Source organism: Manduca sexta, chromosome 27 (assembly GCF_014839805.1).
Source record: "Manduca sexta isolate Smith_Timp_Sample1 chromosome 27, JHU_Msex_v1.0, whole genome shotgun sequence".
NCBI classification, from domain to species: Eukaryota; Metazoa; Arthropoda; class Insecta; order Lepidoptera; family Sphingidae; genus Manduca; species Manduca sexta.
In genome coordinates, this window is record NC_051141.1 from 19,812,850 (window position 1) to 19,835,570 (window position 22,721).

A 22,721-nucleotide genomic window follows, 5' to 3' on the forward strand; every position below is an offset into this window, starting at 1 on the left:
ATGAAAATTTTCAATTTTAAGCATTTCCAAAACTCTTTATTCTGATTGGTCCATTTTTGCGACCGATCAAAAATCCGATTGGAATCATTTATTCAAATTTGCTGTTAGTGTGGTTATAAAAACGATAAGACTTTTTTAATAATAATCTGGCGAAGTTATTTTTATTCATTATAATATTTGCATTATTAAATTTTTCCAATATTATCTTTTGAACCTGAGGCTCTATGAGTATTATATTCTATATTATACCCATTCGAAATTTCAATAAAAACCTCTGGCAATACATCATGAATTTTAAAATTCGTCAATAACGTAAGTTTAGCAAGCAATCAAAAAATCCGCGGGTACTCATTCGTTGGTATACAACAAACACCAACACAAATACTTAATATAAAGAGTCTCAAAGGGAATTAATCAACGTACGTACTTTGAGAGGCACTGAAGAGGTTTTTATAGCGCTTAACTTATTTAAACATCAATGTTAAAGGCTGTTTATCGGAAAATGTAATATACTTTTTATAATGGGGAATATTTATACCTCCCGCAGATGTTTTGCTGCGTTCAATAATTGAAATTGCACACAACACGATTGCATCTTCAGAAACTATTTCTAAGCACTGGTATTCAAAGTATTTTTGTAAAATGTTGACAACGGGACTAATTATTGTTTTTTTTCGGCCACGGAAAACTTATCCCTCTGCTCCTGATGGTAAGTAGAGTGGGGTCCAATAGAATGTAGCCTGACAAGGGACGATTACCCCTCGACAGTCGACACAATTATGCCGGCCTGTTATAATCGGATATACACAGGCTGATTCCGGAACGCGACACACTTACGTGGGCCACTATGGCGGGTTTTAACACCTTGTGTACGGTGGTCGTTATCCGTGCGGATATAAAATATATCCTACCACCCCTAGTTGGTTAATCCTTCGTTCTAATAGCGACCAATAGATGGTTTCCTTTCTCATTTTTTACTCGAGAAAAATAACATATACCGAACATATTTTCAGGCTGGCGAACTCATAACCTAGTATTATAAATTACAAATTAATGATATAATAAGGTATAATTTAACAGTCCATAGAAGATATATTTAAATATTTACACGTGATGTATCCTGTTTAAAAAATTGTCGCATCCGATTCCCGGCAGGAATATACGGCAGACGTATTTCCTATTTCCTTCGCCGACGACTTAAGGAACGAAGGCATAAGATGCCGTTGCTACACCTAAAAAATGTATTTATTGCTTTACGGTTCTTACTTGGCAAGTAGGTACACTCTTATGGTATGTGCTCATTGCAGCTTCACAGAAATGTGGGTTTCTCTGTGACAGACACCCCTAAATCTCACTACAATTGTATATATTGATCATGTACGACCCAACTTTGATGGAGCAGTTTAATCAATTTATTTTTTTGGATCGTTCTAGAAACATAAAATCAATTCAACTTTCCATCAGACAATTCAGACTCAGAACAAATATTACAATTCTATTTGTATATAAAAATAATCACGTATTTATATTTAACAATTAAACCCAATACAAAACAAAATTCGCGGTTCGGTTAACAGTGTTTACATTTCGGAAAACGAAAATTTCCCGTTGGAAAACTCGACACGCTTACGAACAACAATGGTTTGTCTTAATAATGCTTAACCTCACAAAGGCGGAATTCCGCGAATAGCGCTGCTCTCTCATTTAAAGCTAGGTCACACGGTGCGAGCTACTGAGGGCTAGTCGACTTGCATGCTAGTTAGTTTGATGATTTTTTTAAATACTAAGACCACTTTCAAATTCGTTTATGGGTTAGTCGACTCACGTGCTAGTTGATTTGCTTAATTGTAGCTCTCAGATGTATAAAAAGACTGGGAGTGGCATTGGCAAGTAATTGGATTACTTCTGAACATCATGCACTTGACGTTGAAAAATACATGTTCACAGAATCAAAGCTAATATAGAGCGATAACATGAAGTGATAGGTGGCGAGTGCATGACCAATTTGAGAAACGAATACGAATCTAAACCGCAGTTTTGATCGGTAAACTTACGTATAACTTCACATGTAGCATACATAAGCCAGTATCTATCTCATAGTATTTCCAGCGCTCATGGCAAGCTGTCATATATTAATTTTCTTATTTACAAAAAAAATCGCAAAACCCAGTTCTATGTAATACTCCGTTAACGATGCGAGTTACTCGTCCCTCAGTTGACTAAAACAGCATAACTAACATTTCTCGCCGCATCCAAGCCGTTACATACTTTTTTGTTCAACAATGTCTTGTACAATCTTTATTCTGACCGCGAATGAGGTCACTGCAGACCTCTGAAATAGTGGAATCTGAACGGAACAAAGGACTCCATGTTGGCCAAGTATTAATGTAACGGATTTGAAACATCTTTTGAGTATCTTAAAATGGAGAATACTAACATAAGTCATATTATTTAGTTTTGTATACAACTACTGAAAAATAGCTTTAGTTCTTTCTGAGTTGCTAATGTATTTTATTTATTAAGTCGTATACTTACGCCTTTTTATGCATAGAAGGGTAGACAGCGATGCAATCAGAGTGTTACAATTTACAATTAAAAACAATTACTAAACTACGTTATTTGGGACTATTGGATTAAACCATGTTTATCATAATTCCTAAATTTTATTTAGTTATTAGAATGTGTCATGAAACGTAGCGTAGGCTTATAAAACTCATATTATTTATGGACTTGGTAACTATGAATCAAAAGCAATATATTTCTATGTTCGGTCTATGCCGATTCAAATACATTTTTAGGCATGTTACCCTTCTACTACTTTAACACGCTGGACGCTTAATTCTCCATGTATACTAACAGTTTTTGGAATAGTTTGTAGTAAAAAAAATCAAACTGTGATATGTTTTATCTAGAGTCATTTAAAGTTCGGGGAATATTATACATTTCTGACTGTGATGGTTAGTAGACAAGTCAACTATTACTTTTATTTGAGCAAAAATCACGAATGTAGTCACAATAGTTTACCATTAATTACGAGGCTAATAAGTAAGGTCGAAATTCATAAAAAACTCAAATCTACATAACTTCTAAACTATGTAATATCGGGCAACATACATGAGGATTAAATCGATATAGATTAAGGTCCTCTATCGATCTGCTTCAGCTGGACAATCGTGACACACCTGTATATTAGTTGATCGCTCACTGCCCACAACATGCTGGCGGGAACCCCCTATTAGTTCGTCTCAGTGACAAGAGGTATCAAAGATAAATTTGGATGGGCGATGCGCGCTCGACTGCACACTCGCTGCGACGCTCTCAGCGGACATTTTCTACTATAGACCAAGTGATCGCCTGTCGCACTCTTACACTTTTGCTGGTAGTATATATTTTATATCCGCCCGGATAGCCACTATCGTACACTAGGCTAAGCCCGCCATAGTGGCCCACGTAAGTGTGTCGCGTTCCGAGATCACCCTGTGTATAACCGGTTCCATCAGGCCGGCGTAATTGTACCGACTCTCAAGGGGTAATCGTCTCTCGTCAGTCGACATTCTATTGGACACCACTCCACACTGTCAGGTGCAGGTCACGTTGCCTTGCGCGTATAAAAACCTTTCGCTATAGCCCGGCGACAAAACTATCAAAATAATAATGTCAATTTAATATTATTAGTATGTTACCACCTAAGAGTTATTTGTCTTAGTTCATAGGGAAAATTGTATTTTTGGTAAATTTGATAAATAAATAATCGCTTCTCGATGCTTGCAAGCTTGTTTCTAGTTATTAGCCATACTCGCTGCTTGTTCATCGTCGTTGGTGAAATAAATGCCTAAAGCAGGCTTAGTGGTAATTTGAGAAATCAGTGTCTCTTAAGCGATATAATATAACTCCGCTACTATAATGCTGTACGGACGACGCAATTAATGCTGAATCACGGATTCCAAATAATGTGCTAGTGTAGGGTATAGGCTATGGATTTATAAGGGGGTATGGAAGGTGGCGTAAATCATATTAATCAAGTATATGTACTGGTATAATTAGTATCCTCTATATTTTCTTACCTGGAGATTCTGCGTGGATCATCTATGACGCCACTCAAGAGTCCATGGGTTCCATTACTTTTTTTCGTTTTGTTTTAATTGTTACATCAAAAGTATCAGAGATCCTTCACCAGAGATACCCACGTTTTACGTTTCTTAATCTGTTAAGTATGGTCGACCTTAAAATTAGATACGTAGACCCACAAGAATTGTGCTAAATTCTACACTGAGATAGGTCAACGATAAAATTACTACATGCATTCCTATCATAATACAAATAAGGCCGGCAAAGAGATTGCAATCTGTATTGTATTTGATGCTAACAAGTGACATCATTCGTGAACCCGCGCCAGTGGTGCGAAGCGAGCACATCCTGCATACAACGCGACCGTGGGGACCCTTTTAAAGTATAAATAGCGAAACGGTCATTAAACCGTGGAAAATGTGGTAAAAAATATAACTGATTTCAATGTATTAACTGTTAAGTTTGTACACTTGAATGTCATTAGATGTTATTGGAGTGCGTAGAGTAAAATCACCGAAGATAGAGTAGTACTGTTTATTTCTAATATTGTTACGTTATAAAGTAAAAGTTTGCAGTTCCTCTCTTCTATAGTTATATGTTCAAGTCCGCGGTTGTAGCTGCACTGAGTTTTAATTATTAGTAAAAATATTATATATTGATATTTTCGCGTGCGTTGTATTATACGTCACGCGTCGTCAGCAAACATGTACAATCAGCGAAATAAGTAGCTGGACTAATGCGAAACTTTATATTATAAATTCCACCTGTTTTTATTTGAATCCAATGTGACTTTAGCCTCTTATTAGGAGTTGCATGCCTACTTGATGAAATCAGTGTGCATCTAGGATCTTTCTGCGATTATTATAAGGTCGTTTGTCCAGCTCGTGGATGAAGGTTTCTCTACGCCTGCCAATTACAGAGATTAGCATTTATAAATGAATACAGGAAATTCAGCTTTATAATAGTAACTTTACGTTCGTTAATATTCGCAAATAATATCGGTATATCCGACTGGAAGTATCTCAGCGAACATGTAATCTTGACAATGCGACAAGTCATTGTTTTTTTTACGGCCATGGAAAACTTATCCCGCTGCTCCTGATGGTAAGTGGAGTGGGGTCCAATAGAATGTGGATTAACGAGGGACGATTACCCCTCGACAGTCGACACAATTATGCCGGCCTGTTGGAACCGGATATACATAGGCTGATTCCGGAACACCATACACTTCGTAGGCTACTATAGCGGGTTTTTACACCTTGTGTACGGTGGTCGCTACGGGCGACTAAAAATATATCCTACCACCTCACAACCTGTATAGGAGCTATCAAAACATAAATATGACGGCAGAAATTCAACAAAACCGACTTTTTAATATGCAGTAATTGCGGCATGTAAGTTTCGCTGCGCTCTAGTACGACCACAACGAAACTTCATTGAGGCGAGCGCTGGGTCCCTCCCCATTCCACTCCCGCGCCCTCCCTCGCCTGCCCGCCCCTCCACGCTCCCAGCTGATCAGTCATTCATCTCTTGTACTACAGTAAATTTATTTTGGTTTGCACTCTCGGTAATATTTGGAAGCATTGAGATGTAAATTGTAACCCAATAAAGTTCTCTTTCTGGGCATCTTGTTTTTAAACCTATCCTCGTTTTAAAAGAGCCAATGACCTTTTAAACACAACTAGAACGTGCCTTTAATGCAGTCATAGCTATCTCCTTCTAGTTATACATTAATATGAGCGCCTAAAATGCGCGTAGAGTATGCGTATCAATTCGCAAGTCTGCCATTCTTTTCTAAACGTATGTACAGGACTTGACTCTCACTAGGGACCTTATTCTGTTTGACACTAAACGCGTAACGCAGCTGTGTAATGTTATCTGAAATTTACGTGGAATGGTATTTTGTATGCCAATTGCTACTGTCTTAAACGTGACGCGGTGCGTTACAAGCTTGTTATACACTGCCAAAATAACGTATGGCATAGAAATAGGCGGCGATAGCCTAGTAGGCGGCGATAGCCTAGTTGGGTGTGGAACGGACTGCGAAGACGAATGTCCGCAGGTTCAAATCCCAAGGGCACACACCTCTGACTTTTCTAAAATCATGTGTGTATTCTTTGTGAATTTATCGTTCGCTTTAACGGTGAAGAAAAACATCGTGAGGAAACCTGCACATCTGAGAAGTTCTCCATAGGAATTTCGAAGGTGTGTGAAGTCTACCAATCCGCATTAGGCCAGCGTGGTGGACTAAGGCCTAATCCCTCTCAGTAGTAGAGGAGGCCCGTGCTCAGCAGTGGGCGAGTATATAATACAGGGCTGATATTATTATTATTATTATAGAAATAAGGCCCCTGAATAGATACAATTAGCAATTATTTCTAATAGATCTCTTATACTCTGTCATTGTTCTGAGCTTGTATCCGACAGTACAAACTCGCATAGCGCCGCTTTGTCTTATACCTCCAAGCAATATGCAGCAACTATCGTGTTCTGCTTTGAAAGACATACTTATTAGTGCAATTATTACTCATTATTATACTTAACATGTGTTAAGGTTGCTAGCATAATGCCACGAAATGATTTGTATTTCAAAGTTTTAGATGGTGATACTTTTCGAGCATGGCTGTCGGACATTAGTTATTGTATAAAATAAATCAATATAATAAATCTACAAATAGGTACGCTATGCAGTATATCTCATGTTTTATAAAAAATAGTTGCTAAATATAAGTTACAACACCGTTTTTTCGCAGAGTTCTTGTAAATAAAACAAAGAAAATATCAGATAAAATATCTAATTAACAAAGCAAAACTTCCAGTGTAGGTTTAACTAGTTGGAAAATAAGAAAAATAAGCTTAGCGTGGGCAGCGTGCACCTTTATCCTTTGTTGCAATTAGTTATTTTAATATACAAAAGATGAATCATCTTTATACAATACTAGCATTTGACCGCGGTTCCGTCAGTTAGAATTTTTTTTCGGTATAAATATTTTTCTGGGATTAGAAATAGCCTGTAGCATTCAGGAGAAATTTAGCTTCAGATTATCAAAAAAAAATAAAACTAAATCCGTTCAGTAGTTCCAAGCTTAGCACGTTCAAACGAACATATTGTTCAGCTTTATATATTAGCATAGATAACAGACAAGCTACTGTAGAAACTACTTGAGATTATTCAGACGTGTCTTATATAACGTAGGAGGGTAACAAGAAAATTTAGAAATCCATCTTTTACAAGGGTTAAAGGATACCGGGACCTATTACCGCCTTTAAGCAGCAGGGTGTAGGCAGTATTTTGTTCCTGCTAGATATATTAAGCCAGTATAATTACTGGCGTTAATATATTAAAAAACGCCTTAGTGACCTTTGTCATAACTCTTTATGACTGTCTAATATCATTTGAGCGATCTAATTCAGTTATATAAAAATGTTATAGTATACACTTACATCCGTTGTTTTATTTGTTGATGACACATATTGATTACACCTGCTTTTGACATCATTTTGCGCGGTTTAGTGGTCAGAGCAGATGTTATCTCCCCTCCGGAAGTAGGGCTAGACTCGCATGCAGCACCCTCGTCCCCACGCAGAGATACTCTATGTATATCTAGTTGGTTACGCTTTCTATTCATTTTAATAATATTTGTATGTAACTGCGGTCTATGACGTGCGGTTATTTATTTATTTATTATGTTTTCCAGCAGACTTAACACTACGATTACAATAATTTAAATATTATAACTTATAGCTATAATGTAAGCCCAAGTTAGGAAAACTCAACATGCACATAATTTTAGGCGATCATGTAGTGATTGATCGGTTTGAATCCTATTTTGGATTACACTACTTTAAGAATTATATGTTTAATTTTTATAGTTAACTTGCCGGCAAACAAAATTCCTGCTTGAGGTTTTTCTGGTCACGGAGCGCACCAAAGTGTCCATCGTTTAATAATTAAGTATATAAACATTTAAAGAACATTGTTAACGGGCTGTTTTACGCAGAAAGAGCTGTGTCTTGAGGCCTTGTGATTTTTATCACATTATTTTAGCAACAATTAAAATTCGTAATTAAGACCTGCAAATTTGGGAATTTGAAAGGTGCGTTAAATGATATATTTACAATCACCAAGTGTTCCGTAGTCAGGCGCCACGCCCCGCGGCCAGCGAAGCTCTCATGGATCAAGGAGCCAGTGGGCAAGTCGATAGCTTGGATTACAGCTGAAAATGAGTCGAAGATCATATCGTGTTTCTTACACTACATAATGATAATACGAAAAAAAAGTTGAAACCGGATGTACACAGACTGGCCTTTTGGCCAGCCTATCGTTATAACCGTGGCATATTTCAACACACCGACAACTCAAACATTTTTCACAAAATATTCACTTTGTTTGTCTGCCCTGAGAATACAGAAACTCGCACGTAAAAAGCTAAACATCCTATCACTAACTCCATGTTGGCAAAGTTAGTCACCCAAAGTTCTCTAAGACGAATAAAGCAGGTCGGTTCTGACACAATTATGAGACTTAACTTATAGCTCATACATGATATTGTCAAACTTATTAGGGAGTATTAAATTAAAACAAATTTCCGAGGCTTACGGTCGATTTTAACTATTTCATAATTATATATTATAACGTTGGAATTATCTTTTAGACAGTGTGAAGGCTTGTGCCAGCAATTGAGATGGATAATGAAATCCAGCTTCGCTTCGGGGCGTTGCGTTTATCTGAAATAACATTGTTTAGTCGATGCAAATGAAAGTCGAGACGGGCGCATTTCCTGGTAAGATGCTCATTAATAAAACTCAGAACTTTAAATTACGAAGTACGGAACAATAGTTGAAGTTCGCGTAATGCACACCTCAGTTCTGCAAGATGTAGCGGCTAATGAGATACGGAAATATCGATGTTGTAGTCAATAGTCGATAGAATTCCATCTCTATTTAAAGGTTTGGCTTTTATTAATGCGCGAAGTTTTATCTTTTATGACTAATTTTATTTTAATTATTATCTTTTCACGAATATTAATGGAACAGTTTGTGAAAGTATTTGATTATTTTTATGATTTTAGATGTAAACGTAGAAAAAATCTAACGGATTTGACACACGAGTAAACCTGGATTAACACGTAGGCAATTTTTATCCCTGTAATATGCTCCTATGGGAAATAATAGAATTTTTAATCAGATTTTTTAAATAGATGACAGTGGCGTTGTAAATTATTTTGCGGGATTTTTGTAGCGGGAAAGTCGTTTCTCGTGGGCTAAGCCGCGAGCAGTAAGCAAATATCATTTTAGCCCATACTTCATCTTTTACGTTTTTAGTCTAACTTCGGAGGTAAAATTATAATCTTTCTCAAAGGTCAAGTGAACTGAATTCTTTGAAAATTATCATCATTTTGCGTTTGATAATCTATCCAATGCTTTGATTTTTTGTGACAACTCAAAATATCTTATAATCAGGTAAATGATATTCGAACTGTGCCCGATCGTATAATGTATAACTAAAGATGAGTTAATTTTTTTTTTTTAAAAACCTTCAATGATATGAACAGCAATGCCACAGTTGAATGGTGATTTATATTTCTCCTTAAAGATTACTTACCACAATCTTTACTAATGGTGTATTAGTACTGAGCACTTATCCTCTAGCAACCCATTTTTTAAAATGATACTGTGACGTTAAGAGGAAAATGGCTTATTTTATTATTCTGTGTACCTATCCGAGGTACGTTTCAGTGGCCTCGTAATGCTACGTTTTAAAATGCTATGAATATTTACAACCACTTAAAACTGTGGACCAGATTATTTTGATCTCTTTTTTAGTTTATATATGTATTATATTATATATCGTTTAATGTAAGTTCTAGATTGTTCGTTTTATTGAAAGCACACCTGTTATAGTGTATGTAGTTATAACCGTTATTGTAGTTGTGTTGTGTCTTTGAGTATGTGGTGTTGGATGCGAGACGGAAGTGTAAACTGAATATGTACCTATTTTATTAAAATATAGATGCGAGTTCCCTATTTTTTGAATTTATACCCAATATACTATTTACTGGTGGTAGGTCTCTCATATGTGAGAATTCGCCTGAGTAGGTACCACCGGAATGTCTATTTCTTCCACCAAGCACCAGTGTGCAGTTACTGTTGTGTTCTTGTTCGAAGGACATTGTAGCCATTGTACTTCTGGACATAATGAGACTTAACATCACATGTCTCAGGATGGTGTGCCAATAGAATATCAAACAATAATTTGTAATTCAATGTGTTAAATGATGTTACTACTATTTATGAGCGGTCGTATCGGTTACGGTCAGCAGTGGATTTCCAAAGGCTGAAAAGGATGATGGTGAAATGCACATAATATACAAGCCAAAGAGTAGGTATCACAGCAACTCTGCTTTCCCACTAATATTGACGCGAGCTGTATACCACTTGATGATGTATCGTCCGTCAATAATATTATAATAATTCATTTATAGTTCAAAGACTGTAGAAAGGTCTGGAGAACTCTCCTAGACAACCACCGTTCGTTATTGATAAATATTATTTTATGAGCGTGAGGATGTACACTAACCCCCTTATTCATAGACGTTATTTATCTATGGACGGAGCAATGCTGTGATAACAAGTCTGTTTCTCAGCTTCGTTTATCTGACAGCTTACTGTCCGTCCAGCTTTGTTTATCTGACAGCCAATTAAATTAAAGTTGTATCTCAATATTAGCCAATCACAACGGCCCTATGTCTACGCACTGCGAAGGCTGCCAGCACTGAGAAACAGACTTGTTAACACAGCAAAGATAGAGCTTAGATAAATAACGTCTATGAATAAGGGTGTATGCGTTTGTGTTCGGGAGGTTGAATGTGTAGTTATGATTTAGTGTTTGTGCAACTTCACTACCTTTTTCACTCGAATGTAGTATATATAATATCAACCCTATATTGTTGTCCCACTGCTGTGATATTTGTCTCGGCAGACCGTTCCACAACCAACCTATCGCCGCTTGTAGTGGAATGTAGTGTATTCCAGAAAAGATTTGGGTTATTTTTGACATTATTGTAACTTCTAATCGTAATATTTTAATGTATTCTTTGTTCATTGGTGACATAAAAACTGATTTTGATGTAGATTATATTATTATTAAGTGAAACTCCAGCAGAAATTTCGATTTATTGAAATAATAAATAAAAAATAATTATTATCACACTTATTAATTAGCATGATCCCTGTTTGGTTTTGTTTGTTGTAATGAAGAGATAGATAATGCAGAGTGATTAGATAAAGAACGGAATTAGAATACATAAGAACTTCAGTATATGAAGAGTATAATTTACACTAACTACAAGTTTTGAAATAATTCCATATAATCACAAGCTGAGTCGTACAGTTAATTCCCAGAATAATGAGAACGAGAATAATCCTCATGCGGGTAAAACAACTAAATTAAAAGTTAAACGTTCGTTCCATATATTTATTTCGCTGCGGTGGAAAAATACTAGAATCTGAGAAAGGCGGTCGCGAAACCCGCTCGGGCGCGGCGGAAGAGCGGCGACGCGACGCTGGCGACCACGCGGCACCGGAATTATGGGACATATTCATCGAAACTTATTTAATTTGTTAGTTTGAAATAATAATACAACGGGTCGACGTAATAAACTATTTCATGCAGCGTGAAGCCGCGTAACGTAGTTTTTTAGGTGCGCGGCACGATCTCTGCTCTGATTTTGTGACTTCAAATGTGAGTTGGGTAATGTGATATTAGGTTTTTTGTATCAGCTCAGAGTCTGGAATTTGTTCACGTAAGGCCTTAGGCTCTTCCTCGTATTACATCAAGGAAAGGTACACAGGGGAAAGCGGGTGCCTTAGTTACACCTCTGCTTACTTCTTTAAGAATAAAGGCATGATGTTGTATAAAGTTTCAACAACGCACCACAAGACTTTGAGTCGCCAATATAAATTTCCACTCAAAAATAAAATATAATTAAATACTATACTTCAGTGGCGAAGGGTGAACATTTTCAAAAGGTAACCCGGGGAAATATTTTTTTCTACAGTTAACATGTAATACGCTGTTCCCAATAAATTAAAATCAGTAAAATATCATAATACATAATAATTTCCTTCTAACATAAACATTATTTTTAAACTCTAAATTTAACAAAAAATCACATTTTTGAACCTAGGTATTTATCTAAAAGAGACCAACAAAAATTAATAACCCATACTATACACAAACACTAATTATATATTCTAAATTATTAAAAAATTTCGCGCCAATGGCACATTAAGCCGCAAATTCTCGGGTTACCCTGAAGTACACACACACGCACGCACACATGTATTTTTACGTCACTTCCAAAAGATTAGACAAAGATACCGCGCTGCGTGTGAAAGAGACAACAATATCGCGAGGGAAGCTATGCGCGGCCGGGTTCACTTCGAACACTATAAGGCGCGAGTTACGATTTAACGAATTGATAATAATATGAACTATGTACCGTAATCGTTGGAGTATTGATTTAATGAAATATGTAGGTATAGGATGACTTGTTTGAATATACTATTATTATTCTAGTTATATAGTTATGTCTTTAATTTATTATTTTAAGTCAATTTACAAAAGGTAACCCGGTAGGAATCGGCTTGTATGGACGCTTCGCCACTGCTATACTTATATTATTCAATTTGTACAAAGTCCGCGCTGACCTACAATGAGTAGGTAGGATTTGCATTAGAAAAGCTTATCTGGCTTATCTTATAAAAGCTATCATGTGTGCAGATTGTTAATTTTCTTTTGCGTTATAGTAAACTGGAGATAACTTAGAAATTAATGATTATTTAAAAGCCATAGCTTAAATATAGAGTTTAGGATATATGGGGCAATTCTTTCCAGTATAGAAACTATTTAAATGACACTAAAGTACTTCTCTACAAGAGGTCCAATTTAATGCATTAAGATGTCTGTCACATCGATAAGATTCCTTCATACGTTTGACTATAAACATTTTGTACTATCTAGAAATTCTAATTTAATATCCTTCATATTTTCAGGTCTAATATCATATATAGCACATAGACACAGCGATGAACTTGGAGTTATTTATTTACTTTTGAAACTGCATAGTCATATAATTTGGGATACGAAGATCAAGAAAGTACCAAAGAACTCGACGGGAGCTTTGCGAGTACAATATTTGTTTGTGGGAATAGTGTATTTGCCTTTGCGCTGTTGCATTTTGTATGTAGCTTTTGCGAGCGTAAAATTATCAAGAATATTGTAACGTATGCGAATTACATTGAAATGTGTTTGCTTTTAGCGAATGTTATTTATGTAAGAAAGAGAATTTTTGAAAATTTTAAGATTCATGTTTTATACGCTATGTGTATTTCTGATATTACATTCTTACGACACAACAAAGATATTTTGTAATATGATTTTGCTTTGTATATACTTTTCGTTTTATTCAAGTTCTTCTAGATAGTAAAGTATAACCTCAAAATTATAAATACGTTGTATTTATGCTTCTGTTAGTGTTTATGTCTTTATGGTTATATATCATTAATGATGTCATTGATGATGTCTTCCTAGCAAACTGGAAAAACATATTTAACTTGAGCTAAGACTGGGTATCCTCTAGTCGCGCTTCTGCCTTTTGATGCGCTTTTACGTGACTTGTAAAGCCAATATTATTTACGAAAGTACGAGCGTACTTTGGGTACGTAATTATAATTAATGGCCACAGATGGACAGAGCTTTAGTTGGTCTCTTTTCTTATCAATTTCCTTACGACGATCAGTTTCGAAGGTGTCTACCTGTAATTGTATGAGACGTCTCCATTCTGGGCATCGTCTCGCCATCGCCTCCCTTGCAAAGGGCTCTATATTTCATCTCTTCCTATATCTTTAATAGCTGCAATTACCCTAATATAATATACTGTAATGACAATTGTATGAATTTTCCCAGAGGACAGAGTAGATTTTAGATTCATTTCTATCTAGAAGGCGTGTTCCTAAAGAAATTACTCCGTCCACCGAGGCTATTCTGACAGATATCTACCTGATATACTCCTGTTCGTCCAAAGTTACTAATGCAATTTCCGCAAACGTGGAAGTAAACGTGTTCCTGGTGCATCGTTATCAAATTATCAGCAGTAATTTTAGCTAGCATCCTATTAGATATGCTTTTTGAACTTTATCCTTCCTGATCGGTATGTCCCTTGGGTTTCCCTTCACTTATTATTAGGTGTATTCACTTGGTCGAGATAAAACTATTCATTAATTTATTTTTATTACTATTATCACCCAGAGTGGTTGGTGAGGATTTTGTAGTGAGATTATGGCGCAAAATCATTAATATAGTCAGGGCCCTGACACTGACTATTTTCGTAGCGTAGTTGAAATGCGTACGTAGTACGAATATAATCACCGTGCTGAGGTTTTCGGTACAAATCCCGAGTAAGTTTTTCCATCTTGAAAATTACTCAGTCGCAGCTTGGATTCAAGTAGGCGGTGTGATACCCCGTGCCTCGGTAAGCACGTAAAGCTGATCCAGCGACTGATCTCTCTACGGTCGTGTCGGATTGTCGTCTCACCGAAGTATGAGAGTGAAGGAACAAAGTGCATTGGCATATCGCACATATTTGTGCACTATAATATCTCCTGCATACTTGATCTTCGTTGAAATTGCCGTCCTGGCAGTAATTCGGCTAGAAGGAATTCTATCTGGGGTCTAATTAATCTATTATACAGCAAGATCAATTTGTTTTGACTTGAAAACTAGTGAAGCATAATTTTGAACTATATTTACCGTCAGTTGCTGTATGGACAATTCTATTCCGGTAAATATATTTATGAATCCATCACTAAGATGAGTAGCATACGGTCTTATTGTACCGCATACTCTATAATTACAATAATGATGTCAATTCCAAATGTTGGTATTATTTATTTATTTATTTCAATTAGAACGGATAAACCAATTACACTAATTAAGGTACTGGTATATGTAAGGAAAGTTTCACACCGCCCGCCTCGTGGTCACCCTGCGCCGGCGCACGCACACGCATCTCATTGGCATGGTGGGTGACTCCCGCGCCTTTTCCCAGATATCCCGCGTATCGTGTGTACTGTGTTCACACGCTTTATCGAACTTCGTACAAAACCGCTTTACTACTGTTATTATATACACGTATAAATATATAAATGCCGCCCAGCTCTTTAAAACGAAAAGAAGAGGAAGAAAGAAAGAAAAAAATCTTTCATTCGTGGTCAAGTAAAGTTAATGATCTTTTTATATTGGCCAAGCATGCTTTTCTATAAATTCGCTTGCCTTAACATAACCACGGATGCAAGGACCAGGCCTAGTTGGCACAAACAAATGAAATAACAATTTAAAAAAAAAACATTGATATTTTTTGGTGGCAATTGGCGTCTCGCACTATAAAAAAAAAACTCGGAACTTTAGTATACGCTGTAAATAAAACCAAATTAAAAGAAGAAAGGTATTAGTAAGAACATATTCAGAGAAACGTTAGGTACACTATTATTTATACCTCTCTTCCTTACCTATAGCCATCTACTCTCAGTTGTTGCCGTGACGTTAACACTCAACACGCTGCGATGTTACTAACCACAACTGTTGTCCAGTGGTCTCTCGACTGACGTGCGGTAGAGGGAAATATTTAGTCTTCAATGATCGCTGTATATATGTTACTTATATAAACATACTAGCTGACCCGACAGACGTTGTCCCGTCTTAACTATGAATTTGCAGCGCGTATTCTGTCAATCGCTGACAATTATTTCAAACAATTGACAGTTATATAAAATTAATATTTTCGTTAAGTTTTCTTAAATTATATAATTTTTCTCGCAAGTTTTTGATTTTTTTCTTTCATAAGAACCTTCTCCTGACAATGACAAACACAAGAAAAAAAATAATGAAATCGGTCCAGCCGTTCACGTGTGATGACGTGACCAAGGGAAATAGGGATTCATTTTTATATATAAGATACTGACGCCTCTGTCCCCTAAGAGGTAGGCAGGTAAAACGAGGCACCCAATTGTCGCCAAGTGCGTTCCGTCTTATGATAGGGACGACCTTATCATCATCGGATATATATGTCGGACCGATTAATACGGAGCAGAAAAACCTATATTTTATTCAACCTGAGATTCGAACTCGGGACTTCTAAACGGTATCGTACCGCGCATGCAATACAACTACGCCACCAAGGCTGTCTTTAGTTATATTATGTTTTATCTTGAAAGGAAGCACGCAATATCATTTAACGTAGCAAGGAACGCATGATGAGCAATTAAGAAGTTTTTTTTTTTCTTTTTTATTTATTTATTTATTAAACCAACAAAATGAACATCATTACAGTCATAAAAACAATACTTCAAATCACACTCGGTAAATGCCACCTCAAATGACAAGCAAGAACAGACAGTAGCCAAAAAAAAATTATAATAAACTTGTGATTGCAATCCCGGCATGGAGTTATAAGCTAACTAAGATGTGGGTGCATTCGTTTTTTAAACAATTGAATGCTAAGACGAGTAAGCCGCTCGTCCGTTGTTAAATATCGGATGTTAATGTGCAAACGGATGACTAATAGACAAAAGACTACCTGCAATGGCGTAGGGTCCATATAACCCGATTGCTGCCAGCTTCGCTTTATGTAGAATCTAATTAACATTAGAACGATTTGTGGACCGCATTCATGCATTAGTACCCATAGGTTGTGTCGGGTTCCCTTTTGGATAGTTTCACTCTTCGCCACTCCTAACGAGAAGTTTTTGCATAGCACTACGCAGCGCCCGTCATTCAACATGTCTTAACAGTCAGTAAATACAACAATAATGTCCTTCAAATAGAAATACAAGAAATCTTCCAGACCGCTGTTTGGTAGAAGAATTATACAATTAAGTAGTACCTACCTAGAAGCACTTATATATGACAGCTCGTAGAGGCGTTAATGGTAATGTACGCTACTACCAAACGTGACCTCGAAAACACCAAGACCTTTGCAATAATACACACAATACATAAAAGAGCATACGGTGCGCATAACGTTTGACTCACGAACAAGATGCGTTGTGGCCTAGATGAGTCAGATAAGTCCTAGTGGGGTCAATGAACTTTGCCCGAAAGGGCAGAAGTCGATCGGTCTTAAACATCTGACATTTATCCGATGAGTCTGTTTAATCATATTAGATAGATCTCAGACGTACTTCATCTAGTTGCAAGAAGTTTTAAGAAGTAGTGCGTAATCATTGTATTCTGGTTTTGGGTTTCATGATACATGTTCGAATTATAAACGCAATACAGTCTAATGATCTGAGTACAAATTGCTAACAATACATTCAATTTCTCGAGATATAAAATCAGCCTTTATTATTTCTTTTCCGACGTTGGTCTTAGCAAACCCGTAATAGTATATACAACCGAACATCGAAACGATATCTTTCTACTCAATGTGAATCTGATTCATTTAAGACGTTTACAAACGTAACCAAAACGTAACATTAGTCTCACAAAGATTGGGGTAAACTTTAATAAAATAATTCTAAATTCACAAATAAAAAATAGCCATGTTCGGAAACCGGCACTTTATCAATTATGCAGTCGCGGATATAGAACTCTAAAATACTCATTTTTAAGGTGTATAATGCTTAAACTTCAAAATAATTTTTATAAAACTCTCTAAAGTTTTAAATAGATAACTATTCATTAAAACTATACTATTTTTATTACTATCATCCGAAAAAGTGCAAGGTCTCAATACTCAAAGTTTTCGGTATCACAGTTTTTGTCGGAAATTAAATCTATAATTTTTCTCTTTGGAATATAATGTTTATTGCTTTTGCGACGCTTTACTGGCGGTAGTCGTAATAAATGTTTATACTGTCAAAAATCAGTTTGTCCGTATGATACCCTGTCTAATAACTAGGCATTATGAGACTTAACATCTTACTCGGGATGAAGAGCGCAATGGAGTGTCACGTAGAGTTTGTAATTCAAAGTGCTGTATTATATTGCTATTTTTACGGTTGGTCGTATTGCTAACTCACCAGGCGAGTAACACGCTTGTCTCGTCATTTAAGGACAGAAAAAAGAATCTTATTTTTCCTTCCACTGCTGCAAAAAATATAGGAAAGTACAAAAGTCGACCGTCCAATACATTGTGTGACTGTTTGGCAAAAACATACCTGCACGGGTATAATATACCAGCCCTGTATTATTTATTGTGCTACGGAAGGGACCCTCCTTTATCGAGATGGTTTCGGCCTTAGTCCACTACGCTAGTCTAATGGAGGAAAGCGGAGTTCACAGTTCACAGAGTTTAACTTATATTTTACCAACAATACGCACAAATTACTATTCGATAGCTGTCAATATACAGAGAAAGGTAATATATCAACAGCCTTGCGCAATTCGCCCATCGAAATATATATTATGTAACTACGTCGATATATATGTACGGTGGAAGGCTCCACATTGGCAGCATCTATTAATTGTTGTTGCACAGGACATATTTCAACCAATACCGTGTTCACACTACCTAGCCTTTATTCAACCTAAAATCTACCATTTACCTTCAGCTTTTACCTATATTTTCCTTTAAAATACGCCGCGCAGCCTGATAACACTGTATCGGTTAAAATAAGACTTTATTACCGTAGTTTAGAGTATGTTACTGCTTGTCTATCACGCTGACGAGCAGGGCTCTCGGTTACATAACTTATGACATCGGAAACAAGACTTTCGGGCTAGGTTATAAGGTTTCTTGTGACTTGTAGTATTTGTTTTCAAGGCTTTATGGATTCGGCCCTACGCCTTTAGCCTTGACTGGGTCAATGAACTTGACGTGAATTTAAACAAGCGCTAGGCGAGCTCTGCTAATAATTCGGGTTCAATATATACAAAGTTTCATCATGTCGGCTCTGACGTATTATGATTGTATGTAAATCTTGATGAACAATGACAAATAACTTACTTTATAGAGACATAAGTACATACGTTAAATGTAATGATGTTCATACAATAAAGTATTCTATTCCCAGTGTCGCAAATATTATTATCCGATATTATAAAACATATTACTCTTGAGTATTGCACTAATTGAAAGAAGCGTCTACATTGAATTATAATTCAATGCGCAGAGCTGTTGTTATTCTAAAATGTATAATTTTATATTTTGAACAATATTATGGTGAAGAGGTTAATTCGAATAAAATTCCACTCCGACATTCATTACACTATTATATACTTCACTCATGAATCTCCATAAAATCCAAATCCAGTAAAAAAACTGAAATTCCTTTTTATATTGCAATTAAATGATCAACATAGCACTCGCATAAGGGCAAGCGATACGACCTCCTAAACAGATCCACACCATACAATACTTTAAATTACAAAGTACTACGTGACACTCCGAATGGTGAAGGAAAACATCGTGAGGAAACCTGCATACCTGAGAAATTCTCTATTAGGAATTTTCGAGGGTTTGTGAAATCTACCAACCCGCACTAGGCCAGCGTGGCGGACTAAGGCCTATTCCCTCTTAGTAGTAGAGGAGGCCCGTGCCCAACAGTGGGACAGTATATAATACAGGGCTGATATTATTTTTTATTATTTATACGTGACACTCCACCCTGAGGCATAAGATGTTTAGTCTCATAATGGCTACAATTTCTTTCAAACTGGAACCCAACTTGGCGACAGAAAAAGAAATATCTATGAAATAAAAAAATACCCCAGAGACCTCTAAAATGTTAGGTGTAATGTATGCATACTTCATTGGGAGTAAACTTTGTAGTAATTGAATATGTAAATATTGTCGATGTTACCTTACTGATAGAAAATCTAGAAAAAATATACAAGTTATATATTATTCGTGCATATCTATATCTACAGTTTTTTAACATAAGATAATGTGGATGATTTTTATTAAGTTTAAATTATATTTAAATTTACAAACAATCTGTCTTGAATAGACAATCCGCGGTCGTGCTCGGCTGATTACAGCAGAATACCGTTGTATTGTTGCGACCTGGTTGATCTCTGGCACAGATCTGTCCTGGATCGATTTACATCTGCCTTTGAAGTCTCTTTGTAAGATAAAACTAGACTTTTGGTATAAAAGGCTTTACGTTTAATGAAAACATAAAATTAATTTGCAAATAGGTTCAAGTGATTGTCTACAAGCTATTGTATACATTTTATAATTTTTAAATGACATTCGAATTGAAACACCTGGTGATTTCGTTGTGAATTAATGTTGGGTTTCTTAATTTCATTAGAAAGAAATGATAGTATTTACGACGTATTTTAAATTATGTATTTGAAAATAATATTCTGAATTTGTATAATCAAAATTGTCAAAAAAATTGAGTGAATTACATTCTTGGTATTCTGTACCTTTTCACTTTTCGTCGTCAAACGTCTAATTCGCTTTACTGCAGGCAACTTCTTGACAAACATGTGATCAGCATAATGATGATCCCCGGGGATGAGTAGGAATGTCTTTATAAACTACATTATAATATATAATCGCAATATTGTTCAATTGAGTCATATGCTCAAGTATATTGATTATTGCTCAAATACATATAGATAGTGTTCGAAATATGTGTTGTGATCTGTCCTTTAAGCGAGGCTTAAAAAGAGTGCACAGCCTCCGAGAGGCAGCGATTTAGCTGTGTCCCTGAAATGTATAACTGGTGGTAGAATATATTTTATATCCGCCTGGATAGCGACCACCGTACACAAGGTGTTAAAACCCGCTATAGTGGCCCACGTAAGTGTGTCGCGTTCCGGGATCAGCTTGTGTATATCTGATTTCAACAGGCCGGTCGTATCGTTTCGACTGCCGAAGATTTCATCATCTCTCGTCAGTCGACATTCTATTGGTCCCCACTCCACTTACCATCAGGTGCTGTGGGGTCACCTCGCCGTGCACGCATAAAAAAAATGACCAAGGGTAGAGGACTTTGCCTACCATCAAGCGGACCGCTCCTTTGTTTACCTAGGGAAAAAAAAAAACAATTTGTACACTGTTGACCGCCCCACTTCCTTTATAAGACTTAAATGTAGGTTCGGAAAAACTCTATCTATAATACATGGTAGGAACGATTTGGACTAATTTATATGACAGAAGAACTTCTCATGCCAAACTCGGTGTTTTATCCAACGCCAGGCAAATTATATTAGAGGAACGCACACAAAATGCTACTCGATCAGGGAATAGTACTGATGGTTGGTCTCTTGTTTCCGAGGGGCCGTCTATATATCTCCGCAATGTCAATTTCTACCGCCAAGGGGAAATGTCCAGTGGGCATGCATTATTTTGTTCCAGTTTGAAGGATATTGAAGCGTAATTGCAGGGCATTATAAGGCTTAAAATTTTATATCACAAGGTGACGAGCGCAGTGGACTACCACGTATTATGGTACAATTCAAAGTTCTGTATAATGTTACCATTGGGTGAACGTATCACTTACTATCAGGCGAGATTCATGCTCGTCTCGTCAACAGCAAAAAAAAATCAATTGAACTCAGGACCTTCCTGCTCAGAGTCTACGTACTCTCCAAATAGACTGATTGGATCCTGATTCGTTAAGCTCTAAAAATATAAATGTAACTTAAATCAACGTAATTTGAAAAATTGACCTAAATTCTTGGGCAGACGTTTTCTTACTCAATTCACTAATGCACTGGCGATGAAAATAAGAAACTCGTTGCGAATGAGGTTTGAATTAGGTTAAGTTCTACTTAATGTTGCCTCGGCCCTAATGCACTTAGCTTAGATCTTAAACTGGATTTACAATCTGCCTTTAGTTAAGAGCGTACTAATCGTTACGGTAGCTGTTAGTAGGTTCACGATCTAAATTTTTTAAAATAAATTGAATTTAAATAGGTCCTGATTTCATTTTATTTGTGTTGATTTAATATAAGCAACAGATAACTAGAAGGCTTCATGAGTTTAAAATATTTAAGCCTGCGATTTCTGTTACTGTTAACAATTCAAAATATATATTACTAGCGACCCGCCCCGGCTTCGCACGGGCGCAATGCTGACTATTTAATGGATGTTATTATTATACATATAAACCTTCCTCTTGAATCACTCTATCTATTAAAAACAAACGCATCAAAATCCGTTGCGTAGTTTTAAAGATTTAAGCACACATAGGGACATAGAAAGCGACTTTGTTTTATACTATGATGTTCCGCCGTTCTTATCCAAATTTAACAGTTGAATTAACCGTGACGTATTGTCAACAGACATGCTACGAGATGGAGAGGTATCTGCGCGAAGAGCCGCGTGGTAAGCGCCGCGACCCGCCGCAAGAGGAGGAGTGGGCTCGGTCGTCATCGTCGACCCCTTCGACTCCCCCGTCTCCCCCGTCTTCGTCCCCACCCTCCCCGCCGTCGCTGCCGCCGTCGCCGCAGCTGCCGGTCGCCGCGACCATACCGCTAACCCTCGCGAGGCCGTACATCGTGACCGCCATCAAGGCAGAGCCGATCAGTGACTCTGATGAACCGAAAGGTATGCCGGGTTTATATAATAATAATAATAACAGCCCTGTATTATATACTTGCCCACTGCTGAGCACGGGCCTCCTCTACTACTGAG

General features: G+C 36.7%; 1 protein-coding gene and 1 long non-coding RNA gene across 3 annotated transcripts in view; both read left to right on the forward strand.

The window, feature by feature from the left end:
- Positions 1–15,839, forward strand: part of LOC115441443 — a 97,463-nt gene extending 81,624 nt beyond the window's left edge. Inside the window, exon 3 of the long non-coding RNA XR_003938467.2 lies at positions 13,126–15,839. This is a non-coding gene — a long non-coding RNA (uncharacterized LOC115441443). The remainder of the gene's footprint in view (positions 1–13,125) is intronic.
- Positions 1–22,721, forward strand: part of LOC115441442 (Krueppel-like factor luna) — a 147,389-nt gene that overhangs the window by 115,558 nt on the left and 9,110 nt on the right. For both annotated transcript variants that reach the window (XM_030166235.1, XM_030166236.1), the window contains one exon: positions 22,370–22,634. In XM_030166235.1, the coding sequence (XP_030022095.1) occupies positions 22,370–22,634 (265 nt within the window). The remainder of the gene's footprint in view (positions 1–22,369; positions 22,635–22,721) is intronic.